At 47.6% G+C, this 12,425-nt stretch overlaps 2 protein-coding genes across 6 annotated transcripts in view; both read left to right on the top strand.

Annotated features, from left to right (window-relative positions):
- The window catches only part of SMARCAL1 (SWI/SNF related, matrix associated, actin dependent regulator of chromatin, subfamily a like 1), a 34,126-nt gene extending 32,030 nt beyond the window's left edge, over positions 1 to 2,096 (top strand). For all 5 annotated transcript variants that reach the window (XM_064434893.1, XM_064434890.1, XM_064434895.1 and 2 more), the window contains exons 16-17: positions 1,305 to 1,401; positions 1,785 to 2,096. In XM_064434893.1, coding sequence (XP_064290963.1) covers positions 1,305 to 1,401; positions 1,785 to 1,982 — 295 coding nt within the window. In that variant the 3' untranslated portion in view covers positions 1,983 to 2,096. The remainder of the gene's footprint in view (positions 1 to 1,304; positions 1,402 to 1,784) is intronic.
- A 3,491-nt stretch (positions 2,097 to 5,587) lies between these two features.
- RPL37A (ribosomal protein L37a) lies at positions 5,588 to 8,685 on the top strand. Its single transcript, XM_064434896.1, has 4 exons — positions 5,588 to 5,743; positions 6,484 to 6,612; positions 7,809 to 7,891; positions 8,530 to 8,685. The coding sequence occupies exons 1-4, from the start codon at positions 5,741 to 5,743 to the stop codon at positions 8,591 to 8,593; spliced, it is 279 nt and encodes a 92-aa protein (XP_064290966.1). The 5' UTR covers positions 5,588 to 5,740; the 3' UTR covers positions 8,594 to 8,685.
- The last annotated feature ends 3,740 nt before the right edge of the window (positions 8,686 to 12,425 follow it).

Raw genomic sequence — 12,425 nt, 5'->3', positions numbered from 1 at the left:
GTTTGTTCATACCTGCTGTGAGGAGTTAATGCTGATTTCCACGGTCTGTGAGGGGAGAATCAAGATGTGCCAGGGCTGCTGCAAGCTGGTGGCATGGCCTGGCTGCAGTGGGCATGACTGAGTGGCTGACAAGCAGGAGGAATAAAAGTAGTTACCTGACAAAGAAAGGGCTCTCAAGAGAAATTCTGGGAGAGCTGATGCATCTAAAACCTTCACAGGAGGAATTGTCTTAGATACCAGCCCAGAACATTCCTGTGCTAGGATACTGTAAAGTGCTGAGACCCAAATGAAGTCAGCAGACACTGGAGATGGTTCAGTGTATTGTAGATGAATTCTGATGAGCAGTCTGGCTGCTGTGTGCTTGGACAGGGAGCTGTGGAGGAGGACTGCACTGTTGCCTTCCTCTTGCTCTTCAGTGAGCCCTTCAGATAGATTAAAAAGGTGCTATTGACCCACCTCTGGATAGTTGTGGTGTGAGGCTTTTTGGCTCCTGTGGGAGTTACCAGTGGATATTAGTCCTTAGGGCTGGGGAATCTGACATCTGGGGGTGGACAGGATCTGAGGAATTTTAGTGCTGCAAGGGAGCTGACCTGCAAATGATGACAAGAAATTATCCACCAGCTGCTTCATTTAAATCCAAAATTACATCTTTATTACCTTGTTTAAAGGAATGAATGAACTAAGTGAACTTGTGCAGTTCCCAGAATATCATGATGGCAAGTAATTATAACCCTACAATGCAAGGATCTGGAAACTGATGCATCACCCAAATTTCATGGAAAGTTAATGACAGTAATTCTGCCTTTATTTGTGAAATGCTGTCTGTGCAGTCATTAGTGCTTAATGGGGAAGAAATATGGCTCTCGAAAGGACAGTGGCATCTTTTTAAAGACAAGAAAAAGAACAAGAGGACAAGGCTATTTGGTAAATGCACTAATTGTGCTGTGGCCTTGGCATCTTTCAGTGTCCAGTGTGCAGGTGTGGCCAGGACCTCTCAGCCTCCTGGGCCAGTGATGGATTCTTCCTCTTGCTGTACATTGGGAGTTATCCTTGAAATGCTGATGCGTCTGTTGTTGGGGTTTACCACTGCTTGCCTTGGAGACTGAGCACACAGGCTGCTAGGAGTCCTTTTAGCTGCATCATCTCAGTCTGGCTTCATACCATTGGTGTTGCCTCAGCTAGGAACCTATTTGGTAGAAAAGCCATCTTTATTCCCAGTTGTATTCTTTTCTAATCTACACATAGTAAATGAAGCAGTGTCCTTGATTTTTTTCCTTTCAGTAATCTCTGTTTATCACTCCTAGGCCAATGATTCAGGAGAAGATCAAAGTGCTGGGTGAAGCTGGTCTTTCAGAAACCAATTTCTCTGAAACAGCTGAGTCAACTAATTACTATCCTAAGGTAATTGACCTGAAAGAATATTGGTGGTCCCTGAGAGAGGCTAAATGGGCTTTGGCTTGTGTACGTGTAGATTGGCACAGGTGACCTTACACCTGTTCTGCCTTTAATGCCACAGACCAGATTGTTCAACTCCTCCCAGGATCCATACCTTGGCTTGGACTCGCCACAGAAATTCCAAGCCTGCTGCTTGCAAGGAGACCTGTTAGCATCAATGTCATATATATGTCTTTGAGTATATAATGTATGAGATACACATGGGTGTGTATGATGTATAGCATGATCTGTACACACATGTGCACTGTGTAAGGGGAGTGTCCTCTGATTTTGCTCACTGTTTTACGTGACTGTGTGGATGTAGATCCTGTTCTCTTCTGTTTCCTCAGCCAGATCCAAAGCAGAAGACAATCTATGACCTTTTCCAGAAGACCTTCTCTGAGAGCAGAGATGATGCTGATGATGTTTTGTTTTTGGAGGCAGCTGATGCTGGCTGTGAGTTTGACTCTAGCAGTGCCTTGCAAGACAGAGAAGCAGAGACATGTTCAGTGAGTCCCAAAAAAAAGCGGCGTATTGAGGAAGTGTAAATGGTGACAGCTAAAAATGTCAGCTAAGAATTTTTTTTTATTAAAAAAGAAAAACCAAAAGCAATCACATATTATTTTTTGCATTTTTGAAAATAAAAGACTTGAAATTTTCTGGATCTCTGGCATGTTTAATCTCAGAGGATGAGAAGGCAGTCTGACAGTGTGGCAGATGGGCAGCACACACCTGGCAGCCCGCAGGGTTTGCAGTCCTGGTTTTGCCAGTGACTGAATGGACAGGGCAAGTATCATTCTGCTGTGTTTCAGCATGTCAGCTTCCACAGTTGTTTTGTTTAAAAAGCAGATAATGGTTGTCTGTCCCCAGGGCAGAACTCTTGAGAAAACCAACTCTGCAGCTGCAGAGTGTTTTTAACAATGTTTTCCATTTTCAAGAGTCTGTATTTCTAGGAGTTTGTTCACTGGCAAATTGGGCCATTACTTGGATCACTCACAGACTGGCTCTTGGGTATTCTGTTTGGCCGTGAAGAGAAAAGATCCAAACAGATCTTGATGTTTTGTGGTGATGGGGAAGAGGAGGGAAAAGAGGAAGTTACCACCTTGAGCTAAGTAATGTAGCTGTGCATTGCCTCTTTTAGGCACATGTCTGCCTCTGCACACTCATCTGTGGCCTCGTGTGAATATTAGGACCTGCTCCATGGCAAGTGCTTCTTCTATCAGTGGAGGGGGAAGCTTGTGCTGACTGCCAGGGATTAACCCTGACTTCTCAGGGAGGTGGGGTCCGTGGGTATGTGTTTCTTCAAGACTTGACTGATTTCTGCAGGTGAATGAGAAGGGGACACAGGCAGAGTTCTGCTCTTGTTTAAGAGAGTTCTGCTCTTGTTTAAATAATAAGTTGTTCTAAGTTGTGATTCCCAAGCTTTTCCTGCTTTCTGTATTTTAGCATTCCTTCTCCCACTTAGCTGTGTTTTACAGCTGATCTGTAGAAAAGGTGGCAAACTGAAGGCTTACATTTAGCTCCTGGAGGCCAGTAGCTAACGTGCTGTGGAGGTGATGTGCTCGGCTCTGTGCAAGTACCAGACACTGAAAAAAATACCTCTCTTGCAAGGCAGAGAAGAAAAATGTTTGTGCTGTACGATCAACCTGCTAACATTAGGTATTTTTTCCTGCATTGAAGGGTTTGATTGTTCCATTTTCAGCTGGTGTCGTCATGGAAATGCCCCACAGGCTGCGTGTACAATTGTGCTGGGTGGAGAACTGCATTTCATTTGTGACTGCAGATGGAGCTTTGGGGTGTGAGCAGTAGCAAGGGGTGTTGTAACTGGGCAGCTGGAGGAAATGCTTTATCTCTGGGTTTGAGGCTGAGTTAACCATCCCTGCTCTTATTTCAACAGCTGCCCAGGTGATGAAGACACGCTTTTTGACATTTTTAAATGTCTGTCATCTTGAACACAGAGTATTTAATCTGTCTGTAGGATGAGTGATCTTTCTACTTGCAAAGTGGGTTGTTCTGAGTAAGGGGTCTGAGAAATGTTGCTGTCTGCTGAGTGAAAAAAAAAATGCAAAAGGCATTATTTGTGTACCCATATTGTTGTCTCCTATAAAACTAGTTCTTTGTAAAGCTGCAGCTGTTTCAAAACAGTACTTTTCTGAGATACACTGAATGTACCCTTGGAGAATTCTGCTTCTTATTAACTTGATTCATCTTGTCTGTATGTTGATAAATCCCAGCCCTGCTGGAGGAATACTAGAGGAACCTTCCCTTTGTTAGGACATATAAAATCTCAGCTGGTTTGCTGCCCAGATACAGAGGTTTTTCAAATACACCTGAGATCCACTTTATCCTTACTACATGAAAAAGGGGAAAAGAACCTAGCAGGAAAGTGCTGTTAGTGATTACTTCTAGGGGCTGGAGAGACTGCAGGCCTTGTCCCAATGGCACCATTAGTCCCTCATTTGTATGGTGAGGAGGTGGCTGGGCAGCTGGCAGCAGGCTCAGACAGGATCTCCAAGGCTTGAAGAACCTCTACAAGGCAGTGAGACCCACAGCAGGCTCAGGAACATGGAGCACTCCTGGGCCTCCTGCACCTGCCAGCTGAAGATGATAGAGCTGTATCTTTTGGGCATTATCTAAAACCAGCAGAGAAAGGGGAGGACCCATCTCACTGAATCTTGGAGCATCTTACTGTGGCTGGATGCCTGCTTGTACATCTGCATCAGTGCTCCCACCTGTGTTGGAGAAAGGTGTGCTTTCAAGAAGGATGCTAAAACAGCAACAATACCTCAACAATAAGCTGGAGCAGTTCCAACTAAGTGTTCTGTGTGCCCCAGGCTGGCTATCTTCATGAGCTGAAGAGCTCAAGGGCGTGGACTGTCTGTGTCCTTCATCTTCTCAGTCCCTTGGACATGTGTGTCGACTTTGGCAGTGCTGGGAGCAGCTGTCACCCAGGGTGGCTGGGTTTGGTTGTTGCCAGAGCTCTCTGTGACACTGGTGGATGATGGATGTGACCATGTGCTGTACTGTCACAGCAAACCTGAACTCTGTAGGTAAGACCAGAGAACAGCAGTATATTCTCTGGATGTGTTGCTGACAGTTTATTTTTTTTTTTAACCATATCGTCACTAGGCAGCCAAAGGAAATTACTTTTTTCTGTTTTCTAATACGTTGGTATCAAAGCTGCATCCTGTGAGTCATCATTGTGATGAGGATCTGAAAAGGGCAGATACATTTGTAGGATATATCAAATGAAATTTTGATTCAGCTGAGGGAGATAAAAATACCATTGCCTAAAGTCTTGCTGAGCCCTCATCTCAAACATTGCTCTGGCCCACCAGCTCCCAGGGAGCTTGCAGGGATGATCAGGGAATGAGGAGCCTGGCATGGCAGAGGGAATTTAAAATGTTGGTGTTCAAACCTTGAGAGCAAGAGCCAAGAAGGGATGTGACATTTGTCCATGAGCATCTCTTAAAGTACAGACCCCAGCCGGGGAAGGTAACTGGGTACACTCCATTCCTTGATTCCCTCTTCACTAAACAGACTGCAGGTGCAGAGTGCTGCCATGGCTTGAGGCAGCCAGGCTGGGTATGGAGGAAAACAACCTGCAACCATTACCTGGGGTTTCTCGGTGGACTGGGGAGCTCCGGCCCTCTCCTGGCAGGAGGGGATGAGCCGTAGCTGCGCATGGAAAAGCTCTCGGGCTGACTGGATTACATTTCCTAATGGAGGTTAATGAGTTGCTAATCCCCTTACAGGCATCGCAGCTCGGTGGCACTGGTGTATTTTCCCTCCGTGTTTTGGTGCTGGGGATCGCCTCTGAAGCAGCACACGAGGGCTCTCAGGGCTGGTGCTTGCAGCAGTGGGTAACCCCGAGGAAATCGGGAAATCAGGTTAAGACCTGACCTGATGCCGAAACTCCTGAAACCCCATGGTTTAGGGCTGGTATGTTTTATGATAAGAATTCATCCTCGCTGATTTTATTTATTTATTTTTATATATAATTTACTTTTTCTTCAGTTCTGGGCACTGTTTTGACCTGCTGTTTATCCTATTTTAAAAACGAGGTGGGCGAGTGGAACTGCCCCGTCTCCTTTCCTGCTGTGCCCTCCCTGGCTGGCGCCCCGGGTGTCACTCTGAGCCCCGGCACCGCCCGGCTGTCACAGCGGGCTCCGCAGCCGCCTCCGCCTCTCGGAGCCCTCACGCTCGGTGGCACCGCGTCCTTCCCGCGTCACTTCCGCCCGCGCCGGCCCGCCCGCGCCTGCGCGCTGCCGCTCCCTCTCCCTCTCCGCGTCGGCGCCGGCGGAAGATGGTGAGTGCGGCCGGGCCCGCCCGGCGCCATCCGCCGCCATCCGCGCCGGGATCGCCGCGGGGCGCGCCCGGGGCAGCGCGGGGCCGGGGCTGGGGGTGAGCGGCGTGCCCGAGCCGGCCCCGGCCCCGCGCTGCGACGGCGGCTCGCTGGGTTCGGGCGGCCGAGGGAGGCGGCCTGGGTGGGGGGAATGGCAGCCGGGGACAGAGGGGCTGCAGCGCTCCGTGCCAGCGCCGGCACCGGGACGGACGGGGCTCTGCTCGGTCTCGGCGGCCCGGAGTGCCCCGGCGGGGGCTGCAGAGGCGGCAGCCCGGTGGCGTTCCGTCGGTAATGCTCCCGGGAGGGCGGCCAGGAGGACTGGAGCAGCTCCACGAGCACCGCTGAGCGAGTTGGGCCTGTTCAGCCTCAGAGAGGCGATTGAGAGGGCATCTCATTATATAAATATATGTAATTAAATAGCTAAAATAGCCTAGGAGTATATATCTCAGTGGGGATCCTCGGGACCCGTCTGGATGCAGCCCTGTGCCACGGGCCCGTGCTGTTCAGCAGGCAGCTTGGACCAGGAGGTCCCTTCCAGCCTGACCCATTCCCCGACGCTGTGAACCCTGTTTTCCCAGCGGCAGGGGAGGCGGCAGCCCGGCTGAAGGGTGCTGAGCACTCAGCTGCCGTGCTGGGAGAGGGGAGCAGCGAGGAGAAGGCTGTCCCTGTAGAGCTGGAGCTCATCCTGGTTTGCCTCCCAACAGGCCAAGCGCACCAAGAAGGTCGGGATCGTGGGTAAATATGGGACCCGGTACGGTGCATCCCTTAGGAAAATGGTGAAGAAGATTGAAATCAGCCAGCATGCCAAATATACCTGCTCCTTCTGCGGCAAGGTGAGAGAGCTCCTTACCCCCCAAAAGTCTTTTTTTAAAATCACATTATTACTGATGCTAGAAAGGAGATTTGATGCTTCAGTAATTTTTGTACTGAAGAGAAACATGCCTGGTTCCAAGGCAGGGATTAGTGGTACTGAGCTTTGGGCTGCTCTCAGAGTCCTTCAAAAAGAGAGTAGGCATTTCACACGTATGTTTAGTAGTAGTTAAATGAAAGCAAACATTATTACATATACAAAAGAGTGAGCAGTGTTGCCATGTTATATGTTTTACATAATTAATAAAATAGGCCTGGCAGAATTAAAGCATCACAGTTGCCTTCGTAATTAAGGCTTGACTTGGGCTTTTTTTCCCTTTCAGTAACTTTTTACAGCATACCTGGCAGAGGAACAGAGCTTGCTTTTCCCACTTTAAACTCCTGGTGGCAGTTGCTTTCTTTTGTGTGCTGTATAACTCTGGATGGGGAAGAATTTCTGATAGGAATTCATCTTAACTGTGTGTGTACATAATTAAAATTTGCTGTTAAATCTAGTTTCTGACAGTTTGAAATGTCCATCAGCTTATGCTTTGCACAGATATTTTTATTGCAATCTGTAGAGTAGGCATCTTTAAAGTGTCTCGAAATTTAAAAATATTTTCGTCATGGGTTTTTTACTTTGATTTGTTGTTGGGTTTTTGGGTTTTTTATATTGAAGTGAGAATGTTGATGGTCTTGTCTGCAGAGCTGCCTAAATCAGGCCTAGGTGTGGGCAGGCCAGTTGTCACCTCTGCAAGGTGATGGGCACCTGCCTGGGGGAGGGAGTTCTGTACCCACCCCTCACTCTTCAGGTGCTCTTGGAAATGGGTCTGGGTTGAGCAGGCTGGGCTTGCCCAGGGAGTCCTGGGAGCAGTGGTGTTACATGGGCACCAAACCACTGAGAATATAAATTGTGATAACCAAGGTAGCCCCTTGCTATTTTTCTCCTTCAAAATAAGCTGAAGTTTTGATTATGCCTTGGGAAATGATCCAGGTCGTATCTGAATGGAAAAGTGTTTCAGAAGTGTCTGCAGGATTTGAGTAAAAGGATTGCCTATCTCTTTCTTGTCTAAACTTGGCTTATAGGAGTGCTGTGAAGGCCTTGCCTGAAGTTTCTTGTTTGGCTTTTTCAGCTGATGGAGAGTGACTTTATTTTTTTCCTTTTTTTCTTCTGTTCCAGACCAAAATGAAGAGGAAGGCTGTGGGTATCTGGCACTGCGGATCCTGCATGAAGACAGTTGCTGGTGGTGCCTGGACTTACAAGTAAGGAGATGAAGAAGCTCCAATCAGTGTTTATTCTCACATAGCTGTGGCATAGTATAGCTTTTGACTTTCTATCTTTTTTTTAAATTTTGATCTGCTAATCATTAAGTAGATCTGTCTTGAGATAATAATGGGGGAAGTTGCCTGTTTTGTTAAAATTTGATTGGTGTGGATCAAAGTCAATTTGATGGCTATTCTTTGCAATAAGCAAAGCCAAATTTATTCCAGGAAAGTTGTTTTCATGTTTTTCTTTCCTTGTAAAAGGAAAATAATGGAGTTATAATAACCTTTATTGTGAGGGTGCTGTTGCTTACTCCCCTTCCCTGCTCCTCCCCCCACAGTTGTTAGAGGACACTCCTGCCCCACGCGTGGCAGTCGTGAGGGATCCGAGCCCACGCGTTGGTGCACGTGGCTGGTGCATGACTGGGGGTTTGGGCTGGGCTGTAGCCTCTGAAGTTCCATGTGCTTTGTGGACCCAGGCCTACGCTTTGTTGTCAGGAAAATAAAAGTGGAGTTAGACCCTGTTTGACAGCACAGTCAGATGATAACAATTTGAAGTGAGAAGTGCTTTCTCAAAAATAAAACAACACCAGCACAGTTGTTCTGCCACATTCAAATGACTCTGCTTCTTCCTCCAGTACCACCTCTGCAGTGACAGTCAAATCTGCCATCAGAAGACTGAAGGAACTGAAGGACCAGTAGAAGCCACTTCCTCTTCTCCTTGTGAAACATCCTTTTTTCTCCGCTGTCAAGAGCTGTCCTTTTATCAATAAAAGGGTGATGATGGCGTGGAATCATTTTTGTCTTTTCTGCAAAAAGTCCTGTCTGTTATGTGTGGTGAGTGCCAGGTGCCCACCAAAGCTGCCCTATCACTGTCTTCCTCTTCTAGACAAGGGAGAGAAAATAGAATGAAAAGTCTGTGGGTTTGAGATAAGGGCAGGGAGAGATCCCTCACCAGCTGCTGTCATGGGCAAAACAGACCTGACGTGGGGAAACCAGTTCAATTTATTACCAGTTGTATCACAGTAGGATAATGAGAAATAAAACCAAATGCTAATCCCAATCACCCCTCCCTTCTTCCCAGCCTCAACTTTACTCTTGATTTTCTTACTGTCCTCACCAGCTGCACAGGGGATGGAGGAATGGGGGCCGAGTCCATCACATGCTGACTGGTGCTCCAGCTTCCTCAGAGGGAGGGCTCCTCTCAGTTCCTCTGCTGCAGCGTGGGTCCCTCACGGAGTCACAAGTCCTGCCAGCAAACCTGCCCCAGCTCCTCTCTGCAGGGCACAGGTCCTGCTGCACTGAAGGCTCCCTACAGTGTCACAGCCCCTTTGGGCAGCCCTGCTTCAGCATGGAGCCCTCCTGGGCTGCAGGACTGGGATGGCAGATTTGTTCTAGAATTTGGTTGCAGTGGATTCGAGGTGTGTAGCTATTTTGGTCAGCTATAGAAATGGCAACGTGAAAGTATAAAAAATACATACATAAGCAAATAATGAGTAAAAAAGAGGAAAATATGAAAAACATCACCACTCATGGATCCAGTGACAAGACTTGATTGTGGGTGACTTCAGTGTCCCTTAGTCTAGGTGATGGTCACAGTCTTGGCCTGTGGGAGGTGGGGGAGCCCCTGAAGCACAAAAGTTCACTGGGTGAGTATCCAGGTGTGGTGGGAATGTGCCCAGGTTCCTCCCCTGAGGGGGTGGGGTTCCCACTGTCTGATGTAACAATGTGGGTCATGTGCTGTCCAGGCCCTAAATGCGTCTGGGGGTGCTTTGGGGATTTTTGGTGGTTTATAACCAAGCCATGACAGCTGCCTCACAGCATCCTAGCTGAGCCAGGAATGAATGCTGCCGTGCCTACGTGTGCATGTGAATGTCCCAATACCTTCCAGGGGAGGGGGGAAAGGGAGGAGGAGTTTTACGTCTCAGCCAGTGGTGTAAGGGGGGGCATTTGCATTATAAAAAGCATTTTCCTATCTCCCAGGATCTGTTTCTTAATGCCCTTCTCCCTCATCTGGCTCAAAAACTGTCGCTAAACAAAAGCTGGTTTAAAGTTGTGCACCTCACCGGCTGCTTTTGAAAAGGCTGATTGTTTGCATCATTAACCCTTAAAATTTCAGTCTCCCAAGGTGCCTGTAGCATCTTCTGTTTCTGCTGCAGTGGCCTGGGTACCTGCAGACCTGTTCCTCTCTCTCACTCCCCCCTCTGGCTGCAATTGATGTCTGTTTTTTTTTCTCCTTTAATCTGTTTCCCCAGACACTACCATCACTGCCAGTGGGCTCCTCCTTGGTGAGCTGCCTGGAGTGGGCTGACATTGGTTCTGTCAGACACAGGGGAAGCTTCTGGCAGCTTCTCCCAGAGGCTGCCCCTGTCACCCTCCCACTGCCAAGACCTTGCCATGCAAACCCAGTGCACTGTTCTGTATTTACAGGTGTAACTATGGAGACAGTAGTAGTGCTATCCAGTAGTTTGAGTGGCCCTGGTTACTGGTGAAGCCATTAAAAAAAAACCACTTCCTTTCTAGTTAATTGCACATTTTTTTGCTTGAATGCGCTGAGGTGAATCTGAGGAAAGCTTAAATAACTTGAAGAAGCTTGGCTCATCTTGGTATGTCCTTCACATCTGTGCCTCAAGGAACAGCATAGAGCTCCACGAGTGCAGGAATGGGCAGATGTAAATGGGGGGAAAGAGAGCACATAAAACATTTCTCTGCCCTCCCATTTCCTCAAGGGACTGGGCCATGTGCTGCAAGATGGAGAGAAAAAGAGCATTTTGACTGGAATGGTAGAAGCAACTTGTGCTCTGCTGCTGGCTGGTGCTGCTAATCCTTCAGCACCACCCACAGATAGCTGTGTACCACAGCCTGTGGCATGTTCTGTTGTGTGGCTCTCATGTGTGAGATTCACATTCTCGGAACCTGAAAGAAGCAGTGAGAGAAGTAGAGAAAATAATTATCAAAATAATTCTTATTTCATTTACTACACCTGTGTTTGTATCAAAGTAGAATACAATATAAAAATTATTTTAATAATTCTTTACTTCTCTCACTACGTCTTTCAAATTCAAAAAATGTGAATCTCACACTCATCTCCAGATTGTTTGAGTTGCCAAATCCACACTGAGTTGCAACAATAAATTTTCGTGTTGAGCTAATCCTTTGGACATTCAGTCTTGGTGAAAAAACTGCTGTTTGAGTTAATAATTGCCTCCAAATAATCCATTTAAATTGTCAAGATGCTTTTATGTACCTTTTATGGTCTGACTTGTGACTGACCAGATTCAGGTATCTGGTGTCATTCATATCAATCTGCATATCCTCATATCCCAACTGGCTTGGTGATATAACCACTTTCCTGGGAAGCCAGTTGCAGTGCCCAACCACTCTCTGGGTGAAGAACCTTTTTTTAATATCCAGCTTAAACCTCCCCTGACACAAATTAATTACATTCCTTTGGGTTCTATTACTGATCACCAGAGATCAGCCCCTGCCCCTCTGCTGCCTCTCATAGAGGACAGTGTGGTTATGTGTATTGCTTTTTATTCTTGATTCAGTGTGCTTGGGCCACGTTTCCATGAGGTGAGACGTGACTCTGCACACCTCTGTGCTTTCTTTATTAATGCAAAGGTTGTAATTGGAGTACAGGTTTCTGATGAAGCTGTCTCAACTGCTGTGAAGTATGAATGGCTATTCATTAATAGGTGCAGAGGATATGTTTGCCTGTGTTCACATCCCAGGATGGCTGCTCTGGTATCTCATCTGAAATTACTTCTATTCCTGTTGAGGAGGTTATTAGTTACCCTTTGGATTTATATTTGCAGAGAGTGGAAGCTGGGCAGGGTAGAAATACAAAGAGAAGATAAGGATGCGAGACCATCATTTTGACCTGGATTGTGTGGTCCTACCTGCATCCCTGTGGGATGGGCTGTGCCCGCAGATCCCCTGGGCTCCTTGTGCCGTGGTGCCCCGGCGTGCTCCTCGGCAGAGGCACTTTGTGCGGGTGAATCCTCGAGGCGAGGAAGGATGCGCTGGCAATGCAGCGAGCGGCCAGCGGGCGCCACTGCCGCTCTGCTGCGGGGCTGCGGGCGCTGCATCCCTCCCGCCCGGCTCTGCTCACCCGGGCTCCTGCTCCCCCATGGCAGGGGAGACACCTCCAGACCACGGCAGTCTTTTCGATTGCCTGTGACAAAAGGCATCAGGAGGTTAAAATAGGAACGGGCGGGTTGGACATGAGGATTTTGTAGTTATTTGTCACCTCTAGCAAAGCTGAATTTGTGTCAGTGCTCAGTCCAAATGCTGTGTATATACTAGGAGAAATTTGTATTGACAACTGTGTGATTCGGCCAGGTGAGCCTCCAAATTTGTTGTTTCCTCTGGGAATCTAGGGTGAAAACAAGAATTCTAAACAACATTGCTTACTGCTTTCAGTACATTTGCTGATAAGCCTTAGTCAGAAACTTGGATAGAGTTGTCTTAGATGCTGTAGAAGCAGACAGCTGATACCTGTCCTGGAAGGTGTGAGCTTATGGTAATCCAG

The sequence above is a fragment of the Passer domesticus genome, chromosome 10 (genome assembly GCF_036417665.1).
Source record: "Passer domesticus isolate bPasDom1 chromosome 10, bPasDom1.hap1, whole genome shotgun sequence".
Lineage (NCBI taxonomy): Eukaryota > Metazoa > Chordata > Aves > Passeriformes > Passeridae > Passer > Passer domesticus.
Note: the sequence above shows the minus strand (reverse complement) of the source record. Positions and strands in the feature narration are given on the sequence as shown.

Excerpts from the sequence above, each read along its gene's own strand:
- RPL37A (XM_064434896.1), top strand. Across the intron at positions 6,613-7,808 it reads CCTGCTCCTTCTGCGGCAAG|ACCAAAATGAAGAGGAAGGC; the intron begins GTGAGAGAGCTC and ends CTTCTGTTCCAG. Across the intron at positions 7,892-8,529 it reads GGTGGTGCCTGGACTTACAA|TACCACCTCTGCAGTGACAG; the intron begins GTAAGGAGATGA and ends TTCTTCCTCCAG.